We start from the raw sequence: 13,527 nt of genomic DNA, 5'->3' as shown, positions 1-13,527 counted from the left end.
GTAAGGGTAATTTGTTAATAGATATAAAATTATTTCATTCCATAAATCTACACCCAGAAATTTACCCCTAAGAAATAATCAGAAAAATAGACCACAAAAAAGCAAATCAGATAAGTATTAAAGAATCAACATCATACAGATCATGTTCTTTTACTCCAATGAATAAAGTTAGATACTATTAGTAAAAATACAACTATAAATAAAAAGAAATAGACTCATAAATAATTATGAACCAGTGGTACCTGAATGGCTCAGTCAGCTAAGGGTCTGACTCTTGATTTCAGCTCAGGTCATGATCTCAGGTCATGATTTCAGGTCAGGTTCATAAGTTCAAGCCCCAGGTCAAGCTCTGGGCTGACAGAGCCCACTCGGGATTCTCTCTCTCCCTCTCTCTATGCCCCTCCCCAACTCTCTTTCTCTAAATAAATAACCTTTAAAAAAATAAAATAATTTATGAACCAGAAAAGAAATTATAATGGAATTGTTAAAATATTTACAATGGAACAATCATGAAAGGTCTACATTTTAAAACTTGAGCAATGTAGCTAAGCAGCACACAGAGAGTTTTTATACCCTTAAAATATATCAAAACAAAAAGACTGAGCATAACGAACTAAACATTCAATCAGAAAGTTTTAAAAGAGAGTAAGAGTAAACAACAAAAGAGAACAAAAATAGTAATAATCAGTGCTACAATTAAGATAATAAAGAGAAAGAACCAAAGGAAAGAATCCATTTAAGTTGGTTCTTTGAAAAGAATTAGAAAATGGACAATTCTGTGATAAGATTTATCAGGAAATTAAGAATATATAAAAACATGGTGTAAAGGAAGATTGTAACTACAGACACAATGAAAATTTAAATGATTTTAAGAACGTGCAAGGAATAAATCCATACAAATTAATTTGAAAACTTGAACAAAATGTAAAACTTTCTAAAAATTATTGTCTAGCAAAACTGACAAGAAAATTGGAAAAGTTGAATTATAATGCACATTAAATAAATTTAAAACTCTATGCAAAAATATGGTTTCACAGGCAAGTTACATCAAACCCAAGACCAATAATTTCCATTCCTGACTACTGAGAAAAATAAAAACAGGAAGACTACTACTCAACACATTTTATGAGACCAGGAGAACCACAATGATGAAAATAAACAAAGATAGATGACAAAGGACAATTATAGACCAATATCACCTATTAAAAGCAATGATTGCTCCTAAACATAATATTAAACAAGCATTGGATAATACTAATACGCCATGATCGATTAGGATTCATCTCAGGAATATGAGGAAGGTTTAATAATAGTACAACATATCACACATAAATGATATTAACTATAAAATTATGTCACTAAATGCAGAAAAGTGATTTGGTCAAGTCTAACATTTATTTCTTTTTCTTTAATTTTTTTTAACGTTTATTCATTTTTGAGACAGAGAGAGACAGAGCATGATTGGGGGAAGGTCAGAGAGAGAGGGAGACACAGAATCTGAAACAGGTTCCAGGCTCTGAGCTGTCAGCACAGAGCCCGATGCGGGGCTCGAACTCATGGACCGCGAGATCATGACCTGAGCCGAAGTCAGATGCCCAACCGACTGAGCCACCCAGGCGCCCCACTAACATTTATTTCTAATTAAAGTCTCTTCACAAATTCAGAAGAAAAGGGAACTTCTTTAATCTGATGAAAGGAATCTTTGAATTTGTTTTCAAAGTGAGATATTAAAAACATTCCCTTAAAATTTTGAAACAGTCAAAGATTTCCAATATTATTCTTTCTATTCTATATTTCAATAAATGTCTTAATGACTGCAGTAAAATTACTAAAACATTAGAACTGGAAAAAGAAAATACATCTATCATTAATCACAGATAGTTGATTCCATCGCTGGGGAAGAAAGTGTATAAATGAGCCTAGAATATCTTCTCCCAGAAAACTAGAAGCTATCACAGATTACAGAGGCCATGTCACAAAGGTTCAGGAGCCAGACTGAAAAGATTTCTGCTAGTAAAGAGGGGGAAATTCCCACATCAATAAGACCATGAATCCAATCAACTAAAACACATCAAGTATGTTTAAATCCATGAGTTCCTAAAACAATCCTCCTTATTTACTTTTAGGGGTTTATTCTGGTTGCCTGAGATTTGCTTGGGACTATTTTGGTGTTTGTCCTGAGAAACACCTCCATCTCAGGCAAGCAGGGATGGTTGGGTAACCCTAGAGGCGAATCAGCTCATTATCCTACAAACTGACAAATGAATGGAAAGAATCCTACACTTAACCTCAAAGTTAATCAAATAATTGACAAGGAAAAATGATCTTAACAGAAATGCTTCAGTTAAAAAATGAAGTAGAAATGATATAATAAGAATATCATTTTGCAAACCAACTCCTATTCAAACAATAGATCAACACACAGAGACACACACACACCAAAAGACAACCTGACGTTACATGCCTCCTGTGTAAAGGACACAACCCTATGATGTCTGGGATTTGCTTTAATCTAACCAGAACTGAAAGAGGTATAGATGTGTAGGGTGATGCGGGTGTAGACGAACAAGATTGGCCATGACTTGATAATTGTGGAACCTGGAAATGAGTACATGCTCTTTCATTGTACTATTCTCTCTTTGGTACATGTTTGAATTTTCCACAATTAAACACTTTAAACCAACATAATTAACATGCAAACAAATTATCAGAAATGCAAAGACATATTTACAATGCCCGCTGAATCCTATTTAAAACTGTCAAAAAAGGAAACAAAACAATGTCAAACGATAATATGTAAACAAATTAAGTGACACACAGCAGAGTACCTTGAAGCTGTAAAAATCACATTTCACGTACGGTTGAACGACATGGTGGCACATTCATATACATAATGTTCAACACAAAAAATACTTTTAATTTGATCCCAATTCCATTAAAATGTGCACATTTGCATTTAAAAATACTGAAAAAAAATGCAACAAAATGTTAACAGCATTACCTCTGGGTAATGAGATTATTACCAACCTCCTGGTTGGATTTTATGTCTACTTCTCCCCCTTGGTTATGTCCACATTGGGCAAGTTTTCTTTCATGATAACCATACATGACATGTTATCTATCAGTTAGACAACAGAGGCCTGGAGGAAGAGGCAGGAGGCAGGCACACACAGCAGGAAGTGTGACTAAGCTGACGTATGCAGAAACCCCACTGCCAGCTCTATAGAAGCAAGGCCACAGAGCCACCCAGTTCCAATGACACTGCAAAGGGCCTGGCAGGTGGAGACCAAACAAGAGCCATTTCACTAACAGGAAGATCCCCCAGGATGCAGTCCAGACTCCCCACTCTATTGTGCACAGTGGTGGCCTTCATCAGCTTTGGTAAGGAGCCCACCAACCCTGCAGCCAGGGCCCAAGGGAGGAGGCCTGGGAAAGAAGTTAGAAGAGAACTTAGCTGTGCCTTTCTCCATTTTGTTTTCTGGGTGAAAACCTGGCTATTTGATAGCTTTCTTGAAAGCTATGTCAGCAGCTAAGTTATTTTTCCTTCTTTTCTACAGGTTCCAGCAATACACAGAGCGTCACTCAATCTCCAAGTTCAGTGCATAAACAAGAGGGAGAATCTGCGAATTTGTTCTGCCGTTTCACACTCAGCTATACTTACTATGTGATGAGCTGGTTTCAACAGCCTTCCAATGGAAAGATGACTGAAATCATTTATCTTTATTCTGATAGCACAAACACTAAGAAAGGACGATATTCTGTGTCATATCAGGCAAGAGACAAAGCTCTAAGGCTCACCATCACAGGCTTGATGCCTACAGACTCAGGCGTCTATTTCTGTGCTGTTGGAGAAGCTGCACGGTGAGAGGAATGACAGGGAGAGCCATACAAAAACCCTCTGGGCTCAGCATAAAACAGCCACCTGCTCCAGGAGCTTAGGAGAAAACAACCACAGAACAGGAAAAGGTAAACAGAAGGTAGGGTGGGTGGCACTGGTGGGTCTAGAGAGGAAGCTGATGAATGTTCTAGCAATAATCTTCCCACATCTGGTATCAGATGAAGAGTTGTGGTTACAAGATCCCAGTCTCAAGAGTATTTTCATCGCAAAATCCCATAACCAATCAGGATACGCATCTATCTCTTCTGCTGCCCAACATCCATCCCTCTGTTTCTGGTGACCACACCTGGATTTTCCCTGGATAACCAAGCCACGCATCCTCCTACCCCATGTTTGGGTTTAGATGAGGCCGACGCCAGCCTTGGACTCCCTGGCCAATTAACATACTTCTCTCTCTGACCATAGTTAATTGTTTCAAGGATGGGTACCTGCCCCAAGTCTACATCCCAAAACTTACTATGAAACTCTTGGGAATACTGCTGGGAATATAAGAGGCTAGGATACAACCATTCAGCTGCCAGCAGCCCTCTTCCCACCACAAAGGAAGAGTATGATCCTGAAAGAGAGAGAGTGAAACTGAGCTCCCTTAACATTGTTTGAGGTCCGGACCCTTAGTGATCAGAAATGTACTTGGATTTTTCAGTTGTATACCCACACTGTCTTCACTTCTGTTCCTCCAGAAGAAGATAAGGATTCAAGTGCAAGTGATTTAGTTGGGAGGTGATCCCAAGATGCAGGGCAGTGGCAGTGGGAAGAGTGAAAGGAAAGGATGTCAGCCAGTGAAATTCATGTGTTTTAATGCAATCCCTATCACATACCACTAGCATTTTTCACAGAGCTAGAATAAACAATCCTAAAATTTGTATGAAACTCCAAAAGACCCTAAATAGCCAATGCGATCTTAAAAAGAAATGCAAAGCTGGAGGCATCACTAATCTGGACTTCAAGCTATAACACAAAGCTGTAATCATCAGGACAGTATGGTAATGGCACAAAAACAGACACCAAAATCAATGGAACAGAATAGAGAATCCAGAAGTGGAGCCATAAGTATATGTTCAAGTACCTTTGAAAGCAGGAAAGAGTAACCAATGGAAAAAAGACTGTCTCTTCAACAAATGGTGTTGGGAAAACTGGACAGCAACATGCAGAAGAATGAAACTGGACCACTATTTGGACTACACACAAAAATAAATTCAAAATGGGTGAAAGACCTAATTGTGAGACAGGAAACCATCAAAATTCTAGAAAAGAACACAGGCAGAAACCTCTTTGGCCGTGGCTACAGCAACTTCTTACTAGACACATTGCTTGAGGCAAGGGACCCAAGAGCAAACATGAACTATTGGGACCTCATCAAGATAAAAACCTTCCGCACAGTGAAGGAAACAATCAACAAAACTTACAGAATGGAAGAAGATATTTGCAAACAACATATCTGAATAAGGGTTAGAATCCAAAATCTCTAAAGAACCTAATCAAACTCAACACCCCCAAAAACAAATAATCCAGTTAAGAAATGAGCAGAAGATATGAATAGGCACTTTTCCAAAGAAGACATCCAGAGACTAATAGACACATAAAAAGATGCTCCACATCACTCATCATCAGGGAAATACAAATCAAAATCACAATGAGATACCACCTCACACCTGTCTGAATGGCTAAAATTAACAACATAAGAAACAACAGGTATTGGCGAGGGTGTGGAGAAAGGGGAGCCCTCTTGCACTATTGGTGGGACTGCAAACCAGTGCAGCCATTCTGGAGAACTGCATGGAAGTTCCTTAAAAAGTTAAAAATAGAACTACCCTATGGTCCAGCAATTGCACTAGTGTTTACCCAAAGGACACAAAAATTCAGATTTGAGAGGTACATGAACCCCAATATTTATAGCAGCATTTTCAACAATAGCCAAACTATGAATAAAGCCCATATGTCCATCAACTAATGAATGGATAAAGAAGAGGTGATATATATATACAATGGAATATTATTCAGGCATCAAAAAAAGGAATAAGGAAATAAGGAAACAGTTTGGGTTTCTCTCTCTCTCCCTCTGCCCCTCTCCCCAGCTCAGGCTGTCTCCCTCCCTCCTTCCCTCCCCCCCCTTCTCTAATATAAAATAAAATTTAAATTAAAAAGAAAGTTTAAGAAAAATAAGAAAAACCTGAGAATTAGTCATAGCCAAGAGGAGCTAAGGAGACATGAAAACTAAATGTAATGTGGTCTCTTAGTGGGATTCTGTAGTAGATAAAGGACATTAGGTAAAATCAAAGTAAATCTAGTAAAGTATGAACTTCAGTTAATAATGTATCAGTATTGTTTTATTAATTGTGGCAAATGTACCATTGTAAGATGTTAATAGTAAGGGAAACTGGGTGTGCAGTGTATGGAATCTATGTGTACTATTTTCATGACTTTTCTATAAATCTATAACTGTTCTAAAATTAAACTTATTATAAAAACTTACGGGGCGCCTGGGTGGCTCAGTCGGTTAAGCAGCCGACTTCGGCTCAGGTCATGATCTCACGGTCCGTGGGTTCGAGCCCCGCGTCGGGCTCTGTGCTGACAGCTCAGAGTCTGGAGCCTGTTTCAGATTCTGTGTCTCCCTCTCTCTGACCCTCCCCCGTTCATGCTCTGTCTCTCTCTGTCTCAAAAATAAATAAACGTTAAAAAAAAAATTAAAAAAAAAAAACTTACAAAACTATAGGTTTTATATGACCTGCACTTTGTGGAGGGAGAATTACAATTTTATGTATAGTCATATCATTATTTATACATCAAAAGGAGTCTTGAACTGTGTTGTGCAAACATAGCCAGAGGGTACAGTGGTTATGGGACACGTGGATTGTGACTAATCCAAATTAAGATGTGCTGTGAGTGTCAAATATACACCAGCTTTCAAAGACTTCCATGAAGAAAAAAATATAAACATTCGCATTAATATTTATTTATTAACTAATGTTGAAATGATATTTGGGGTTTATCAGGTTAAATAACATATTTTTAAAATTAATTTTGTATATTTATTTATAGTTTCTTTTAATGTGACTCCTAAAAAATTTAAATTATTTATGTGGTTCAGATTGTATTTCTATTGATAGCAGTGGTCTAAAAGGATAGACATGAAATGTTAGCAATTGTTATTCCTGATAGTGGAATCCAGGGTAACTTTTTAGCTTAGTTTTTTTTTCTTTTTTTTTTTTTTTTTGAGAGATCTTGAAGGAAGCAATTTATTACATAATAAAAGAGGGATACACAACCTTAGTACCATAAAATTAAGATGGAAGATAACAGTGTGGGCTTGCAGTAGGAGTCTGTGAACCATTTTCCAAAAAAGAATTGAACCAGGGGGCCTGGCTGGCTCAGTTGGTAGGGCATGCAACTCTTGATCTTGGGGTCATGAGTTAGGGCCCCACGTTGTGGGTAGAGATTACTTAAAATAAAAAGAATTGAACCTGAATTTTAAGGATCAGTGGGATTTTACAAAATGGACAGGAGGTAAGTCATTCCCTGTGAAAAGTGAAGGCTTAGCATCATGAAAGTGCTTCTCTCTTGGGTAAGAAAGAGAGGCTAGTGAACTGAAATGAGTTCTAAAAAAACTCATGAGCTCCAAAGAAATGAGTTAGTGTTTGTTGGATGCATGGATGGATGGATGGATGATTAGATAATAGGTGATAGATAGATAGATAGATAGATAATATAGGTGGGTGGGTAGGTAGATAAATGAATAAAGAATAGACAGATAAATCCACAAGTTTTGAGGCTGGGCTCAAATTTTACCGAGAATGTCTCCCAACACAGAAGCATGATGATAAGTTGTATTCTTTTTGCAGAGCAACCTGGCTATTTTTGTCCAGCTGAAAGAAAGGAATTGTGGGTATCCAAAATCGCATTGAATTAAGACATTTGAATGTGGTCAGAACTACAGGGATATGCCTAGGCTTAGGATGTAATCAGGGTAGTGTGGCCTTTTAACATTATGTGTGGGTGTGTTTTCTCACAAACACATGTGCAGAGACACACATAAAACTTTGGGTTTTTCTTTTCCTTTTTACTGTGTTATGTCAAGCTTTTGTTTTGAGTGAATTGTCACTTGCCAGTGTCCCATGTGTGGGAGCCCAAAACCCCATGTAGATGAGATACTTGGATCCATAATAATAATGGTAGCAAGTATTTACATAACTTGGATAAAGGATCCAATTCAGCTGGTTGGGGAAAAGAATATTTTTAAGGATATTCTTTTTTTTTTTTTTTTTTAAGTAGGCTCCACGCCCAACCTGGGGCTTGAACTCACAACCCTGAGATCAAGAGTCACATGCTTTCCCGAATGAGCCCGCCAGGTGCCCCTGGGGAAAAGGATATTCTTTTTTTGTTTTTTTTGTTTGTTTGTTTTTTGTTTGTTTTTGTTTTTTTGTTTTTTTTTTTTAAATCTAATCTAGTAGATATTTTTTTGAAATTTCTGGGTATTTTTTTTATTTTATTTTTTTAAATTTACATCCAAATTAGTTACCATATAGTGCAACAATGATTTCAGGAGTAGATTCCTTAATGCCCCTTACCCATTTAGCCCATCCCCCCTCCCACAACCCCTCCAGTAACTCTCAGTTCTCCATATTTAAGAGTCTCTTATGTTTTGTCCCCCTCCCTGTTTTTATATTATTTGTGCTTCCCTTCCCTTATGTTCACCTGTTTTGTCTCTTAAAGTCCTCATATGAGCGAAGTCATATGATATTTGTCTTTCCCTGACTAATTTCACTTAGCATAATACCCTCCCGTTGCATCCATATAGTTGCAAATGGCAAGATTTCATTCATTTGATTGCTGAGTAATACTCCATTGTATACATATACCACATCTTCTTTAGCCGTTCCTCCATCAATGGACATTTGGGTTCTTTCCATACTTTGGCTATTGTTGATAGTGCTGCTATAAACACGGGGGTGCATGTGTCCCTTTCAAACAGCACCGCTGTATCCTGTGGATAAATGCCTAGTAGTGCAATTGCTGGGTCATAGGGCAGTTCTATTTTTAGTTTTTTGAGGAACTTCCCCACTGTTTTCCAGAGTGGCTGCACCAGCTTGCATTCCCACCAGCAGTGCAAAAGAGATCTTCTGTCTCCACATCCTCACCAACATCTGTTGTTGTCTGAGTTGTTAATGTTAGCCATTCAGACAGGTGCAAGGTGGTTATCTCATTGTGGTTTTGAGTTGTATTTCCCTGATGATGAGTGCTGTTGAGCATTTTTTCATGTGTCAGTTGGCCATCTGGATGTCTTCTTTGGAGAAGCGTCTATTCGTGTCTTTTGCCCATTTCTTCACTGGATTATTTTTTTTTCAGGTGTTGAGTTTGATAAATTCTTTATAGATTTTGGATACTAACCCTTTATCTGATATGTCGTTTGCAAATATCTTCTCCCATTCTGTCAGTTGCTTTTTAGCTTTGCTGATTGTTTCCTTCACTGTGCAGAAGCTTTTTATTTGATGAGGTCCCAGTGGTTCATTTTTGCTTTTGTTTCCTTTACCTCCAGAGACGTGTTGAGTAAGAAGTTGCTGCGGCCAAGATCAAAGAGGTTTTTGCCTGCTTTCTCCTCAAGGATTTTGATGGCTTCCTGTCTTACATTGAGGTCTTTCATCCATTTTGAGTTTATTTTTGTGTCTGGTGTAAGAAAAGGGTCCAGGTTCATTCTTCTGCATGTCGCTGTCCAGTTTTCCCAGCACCAGTTGCTGAAGAGACTGTATGTATTCCACTGAATATTCTTTCCTACTTTGTCAAAGATTAGTTGGCCATATGTTTGTGGGTCCATTTCTTGGTTCTCTATTCTGTTCCATTGATCTGAGTGTCTGTTTTTGTGCCATAGCTTTCCTTTTTCTAATTTTTCTTCAATAAATGTGTGTTCCTTGTACAATAAAAAAAGTAATAAAAATATAGACACAAAGAACTACTGCTATGAAATGTCATACTAAAAGATGGAGCATCAAGCAAAAATGTTAAGCCATAGAGTCCTTAATTAATTAATTATTCATCCACTCATTTGAATATACATATATTAAGTATCCCATGTGCAAGGCACAAGGACAGTTCCTGGGACTACAAATACACAAAAAATTATTTCCTACAAGGTCACAGTCCACATGGCCAAATAGTCTTGTAAATAAAATTTTAAAACACTGTAAGGTCAGTGATACTATGGGATTCCTGTTGTCAATTCTCCTCTATTTCCTGCTTTTAATGCTGCTTTTTTCCTGACTCCCACCTTAGTCTAATTCTTGTCCACACCTAGATTGCAGCTAATACATATATGCTAATGACTATGCCTCTAACCTTGATTTTGCACCAGACCTATGTATACAGCTCACAGCCTTTGGGTCAGGTGACCCTTGAGCAATATAAAATGTATAAACCTAAAACCCATAACCTTTCACCTCCCCTACTTCAAGATCTTCTGCCTCCACATTTCTTGTTTTAATTGGTGATACTGTCTTACCTTACAGCTCTGTGTAAAAGGCAAATTTAGGTATTTTACTTCACTTCTCACAGCTTTTTAGACTAAGCCTGGCACAAGCCCACATAAGATTCTCATTTAGCTGCCTCATCTCCTGACACATCTGTCACCAATGTAGACCTGGAATTACCAAAATACTGAATTCAGGAAATATCATGAGTTAATACATCTCTTGTCTCCATCCTTCCCTCTACCCTACTCTTTGTTTGGAGTTTCCAACCTCATCACTACCTCCTCCTCATTGTCCTCTGACTTCTTCTCTCTGAAGCCTTCCTTGATCTTCTAGGCAAGTTTAAAGTCTCTCTCATCTGGCTCCCTTTGAAATTTGTACTTATCTATGAGAACAGCACTTATCTCCTTGTATATTTTTATATTTATTGCCTTCTTCCTCTAGGATACTCAATTTCTTGACACCAGAGATTATGTCTCTTTCACATCGATATTCCCAACATTACACAGATCATAACAAATAGAAGACTCTCAAGTTTATTGAATATTTCCCATCGTCCTTCACCTTTCTTACTCTACTGGGGTCACTCTTACCCTTGAGTGCCCCAAGCAGGCTTCCACATCTGGGTTTTTCTTACTAGACTATTCTTGCTTCAAATAGTCTCCTTAATCCCATCATTCAGATCCCTGCTCAAATGCCACCCCATTAGAGACATCTTTACTCCAATATAGATAGTACCTACCTAACACATTCTCTCTTCCCCTTTACCCTGTCTCACATTTTTCATTGCAATCATCACTAGCAAATATATTATATGTTGTTGGAATATATTTTTACATGTATCTCCATCACAAGATAAGCATCAAAGCTTGGGACTTTGAATTATTCAACAAATGAACAAAGATCTGGTGCATCTATAAAAATATAAATGATGGTATTTATCACCTACATATGACACTGTCTCTCTTCCATTTCCCGTTCATTTGCTTTATTCTCATCAAGCCATATATCTAGGACAAAAGAAAGATTAAGACACAAATTTCCAAGAATTGTCAAGTATAATAAGACTGAGTAAGCAATAATATTATAAGATGAAAATGGGCAATGGTTCAGATAACTTTTTTTTTAATTGTTTTTAACGTTTATTTATTTTTGAGAGACAGATCATGAGCTGGAGAGAGGCAGAGAGAGAGGGAGACACAGAATCTGAAGCAGGCTCCAGGCTTCAAGCTGTCAACACAGAGCCAGATGCGGGGCTCGAACCCACAAACCGTGAGATTGTGACCTGAGCTGAAGTAGGCTGCTTAGCCACCCAGGCGATGACTGAGCCACCCAGGCGACACTGAACTCCTACTTTTATTCTGCTCACTGTCACTTTCAATCCAATCTGGTAGTGTTTCTGCTGAAATAATTGTCTCAAACACTTCCTGAGTCCACCATGGATTTCAATGAAGTTTACTCCTTTAGAAAAAAGCCACACCTACAGATCCTTTCCAGATAACCTGTACCTGTGGCCCCTGCTCAGATAGCTGAGGAACATCTCTCTTAAGCTTCCTAGAAGTACTATCATGTGGTTGGAAGTCACATCCAAACCCCTTGAAAGAGCTCCTTGTGTGACTGAATACTCCCATCCCTCAATCCTTCTGAAGTTTTGATCAAAGATTATATAGTCACACTGTCACATTTTTTCTTTGTGCCACACTATCTTAATTTTTGCATCTTTTTCTGTTAGAATAAATTGAGAATTTACAGATTCATCCAGTCCTGGTTCCTTTTTGTTTCACAATTCTTTCCTCCATTTATCTCTCTTCTCTTCATTTCATTAAAAGCAGCAAGAAGAAACCAGGTGAAACCTTCTTACGTTGCTTTGAAATCTCCCCAGCTCTACAACAGAGTTCAGCTTTCTGCATAACTATAGGAGGTAATTTCAAAATTTTTCTGCAACTCTTGAACTGGATTCCCCTCCTCCAGTTCCCAATAACATAGTCTTTACTTCCTTCTAAGACTTCATTAGCAGTATCCTTAGAGTCCAGATTTCTGTTAGCCCTTAATATAGGGCAGATAGAGCTGGATCTAGAAACACATTGCCAGATTTCCCTCCCTGATGCACACCAGGAAGTTAGGACCATGCAGAAAGTCACTTCATAACTTGAAGTCTGTCCCTCAGGCACAGGCCTGAGAGGTATTTCAAGGTGTTTCTCTCCTCCCTCCATCTATCCACAACCTTCTACATCCATGAAGTTTCTACATCCAGAAACAGAAACTCCCAGAAACAACTTAGAGAATGAGGACAGAGAAGAAGGTACAAAAGTAGGGTAGCTATAATTTATGTTTATTTGTTTGCCAAATATAAAATGCTCTTATGTCTTTTTTTCAGATCTTTAAAATAAGGAAGTTTGCCTGGGGAACCTCAAAAGGCCCTTTAATTCTAATTTTTGTGATTTTATGATTTGAAAAGATAAAATTTAAATTAGTGCTGGTGTTGAAGTAGAACTATCAAAAATGCTAGTCTTGGCACTGAAACCAAGCCCTTGATCCAGTTTCAGTTGAGAGCTCAGTGATGTTGGCCCCTACTAATATTCCAGCCACCCAGAACCCAGGGAAAGCTGAGTGAAAAGTAAGGTCTAAGAATTAGGAGGCCAACTTGGGTAATCAGCAGTCAACTTATATATGAAAATGAGCACCTTCGTGGGCACGTCACAAATACACACCAAAAATCTGTCACGCTCAAACTCCGAGTCCCAGGGGGAGATTTGCTAAAACGGATTAACCTCCCAGACGGGTAAACATACAGGTAAACATACAGGTAAAATATCTCCTTTTTCCATCCCCCTGACATCTTTTATTTACCCTACTGCTTTCTATGAGTGATTCTGCTTCTGGGTATGTTTAGATTTATTTCAGAGCAGTTGCTTTCATTTCCATCTTAATGTTTCACTCAAAGTTAAACCTTAATGTGGTGATACTGGAATGTGTCCCCACATCTCCAGTGGTCTAGGTGCTCAGGACTGAGCCTCTTTGTTACAACTCCTCAATTTCTTCTAATGTGCAGCCAGCCTGGAGATCCAAGACCTAGAATACTTTAAGGCGGCTGCTCCTCTGTCTGGCCTCCAGGGGGCAATCATGCCACTAACACAACTCTCAGAACAATGAGAAGATGCTGACACTCTC

At 38.2% G+C, this 13,527-nt stretch overlaps 1 long non-coding RNA gene and 2 gene segments (V, D, J or C); 2 read left to right on the top strand and 1 right to left on the bottom strand.

Moving 5' to 3' along the window:
• Window positions 1-13,527, top strand: part of LOC125910333 (T cell receptor delta constant-like) — a 168,017-nt gene that overhangs the window by 24,507 nt on the left and 129,983 nt on the right.
• The window catches only part of LOC125908834 (uncharacterized), a 132,177-nt gene that overhangs the window by 19,136 nt on the left and 99,514 nt on the right, over window positions 1-13,527 (bottom strand). The window lies entirely within an intron of this gene.
• LOC125908813 (T cell receptor delta variable 1-like) lies at window positions 3,150-4,112 on the top strand. The segment is given in 2 exon segments: window positions 3,150-3,381; window positions 3,558-4,112. Coding segments are annotated over 2 exon segments (492 nt in total).

This window comes from Panthera uncia (genome assembly GCF_023721935.1).
Source record: "Panthera uncia isolate 11264 chromosome B3 unlocalized genomic scaffold, Puncia_PCG_1.0 HiC_scaffold_1, whole genome shotgun sequence".
Taxonomy (NCBI): domain Eukaryota; kingdom Metazoa; phylum Chordata; class Mammalia; order Carnivora; family Felidae; genus Panthera; species Panthera uncia.
Note: the sequence above shows the minus strand (reverse complement) of the source record. Positions and strands in the feature narration are given on the sequence as shown.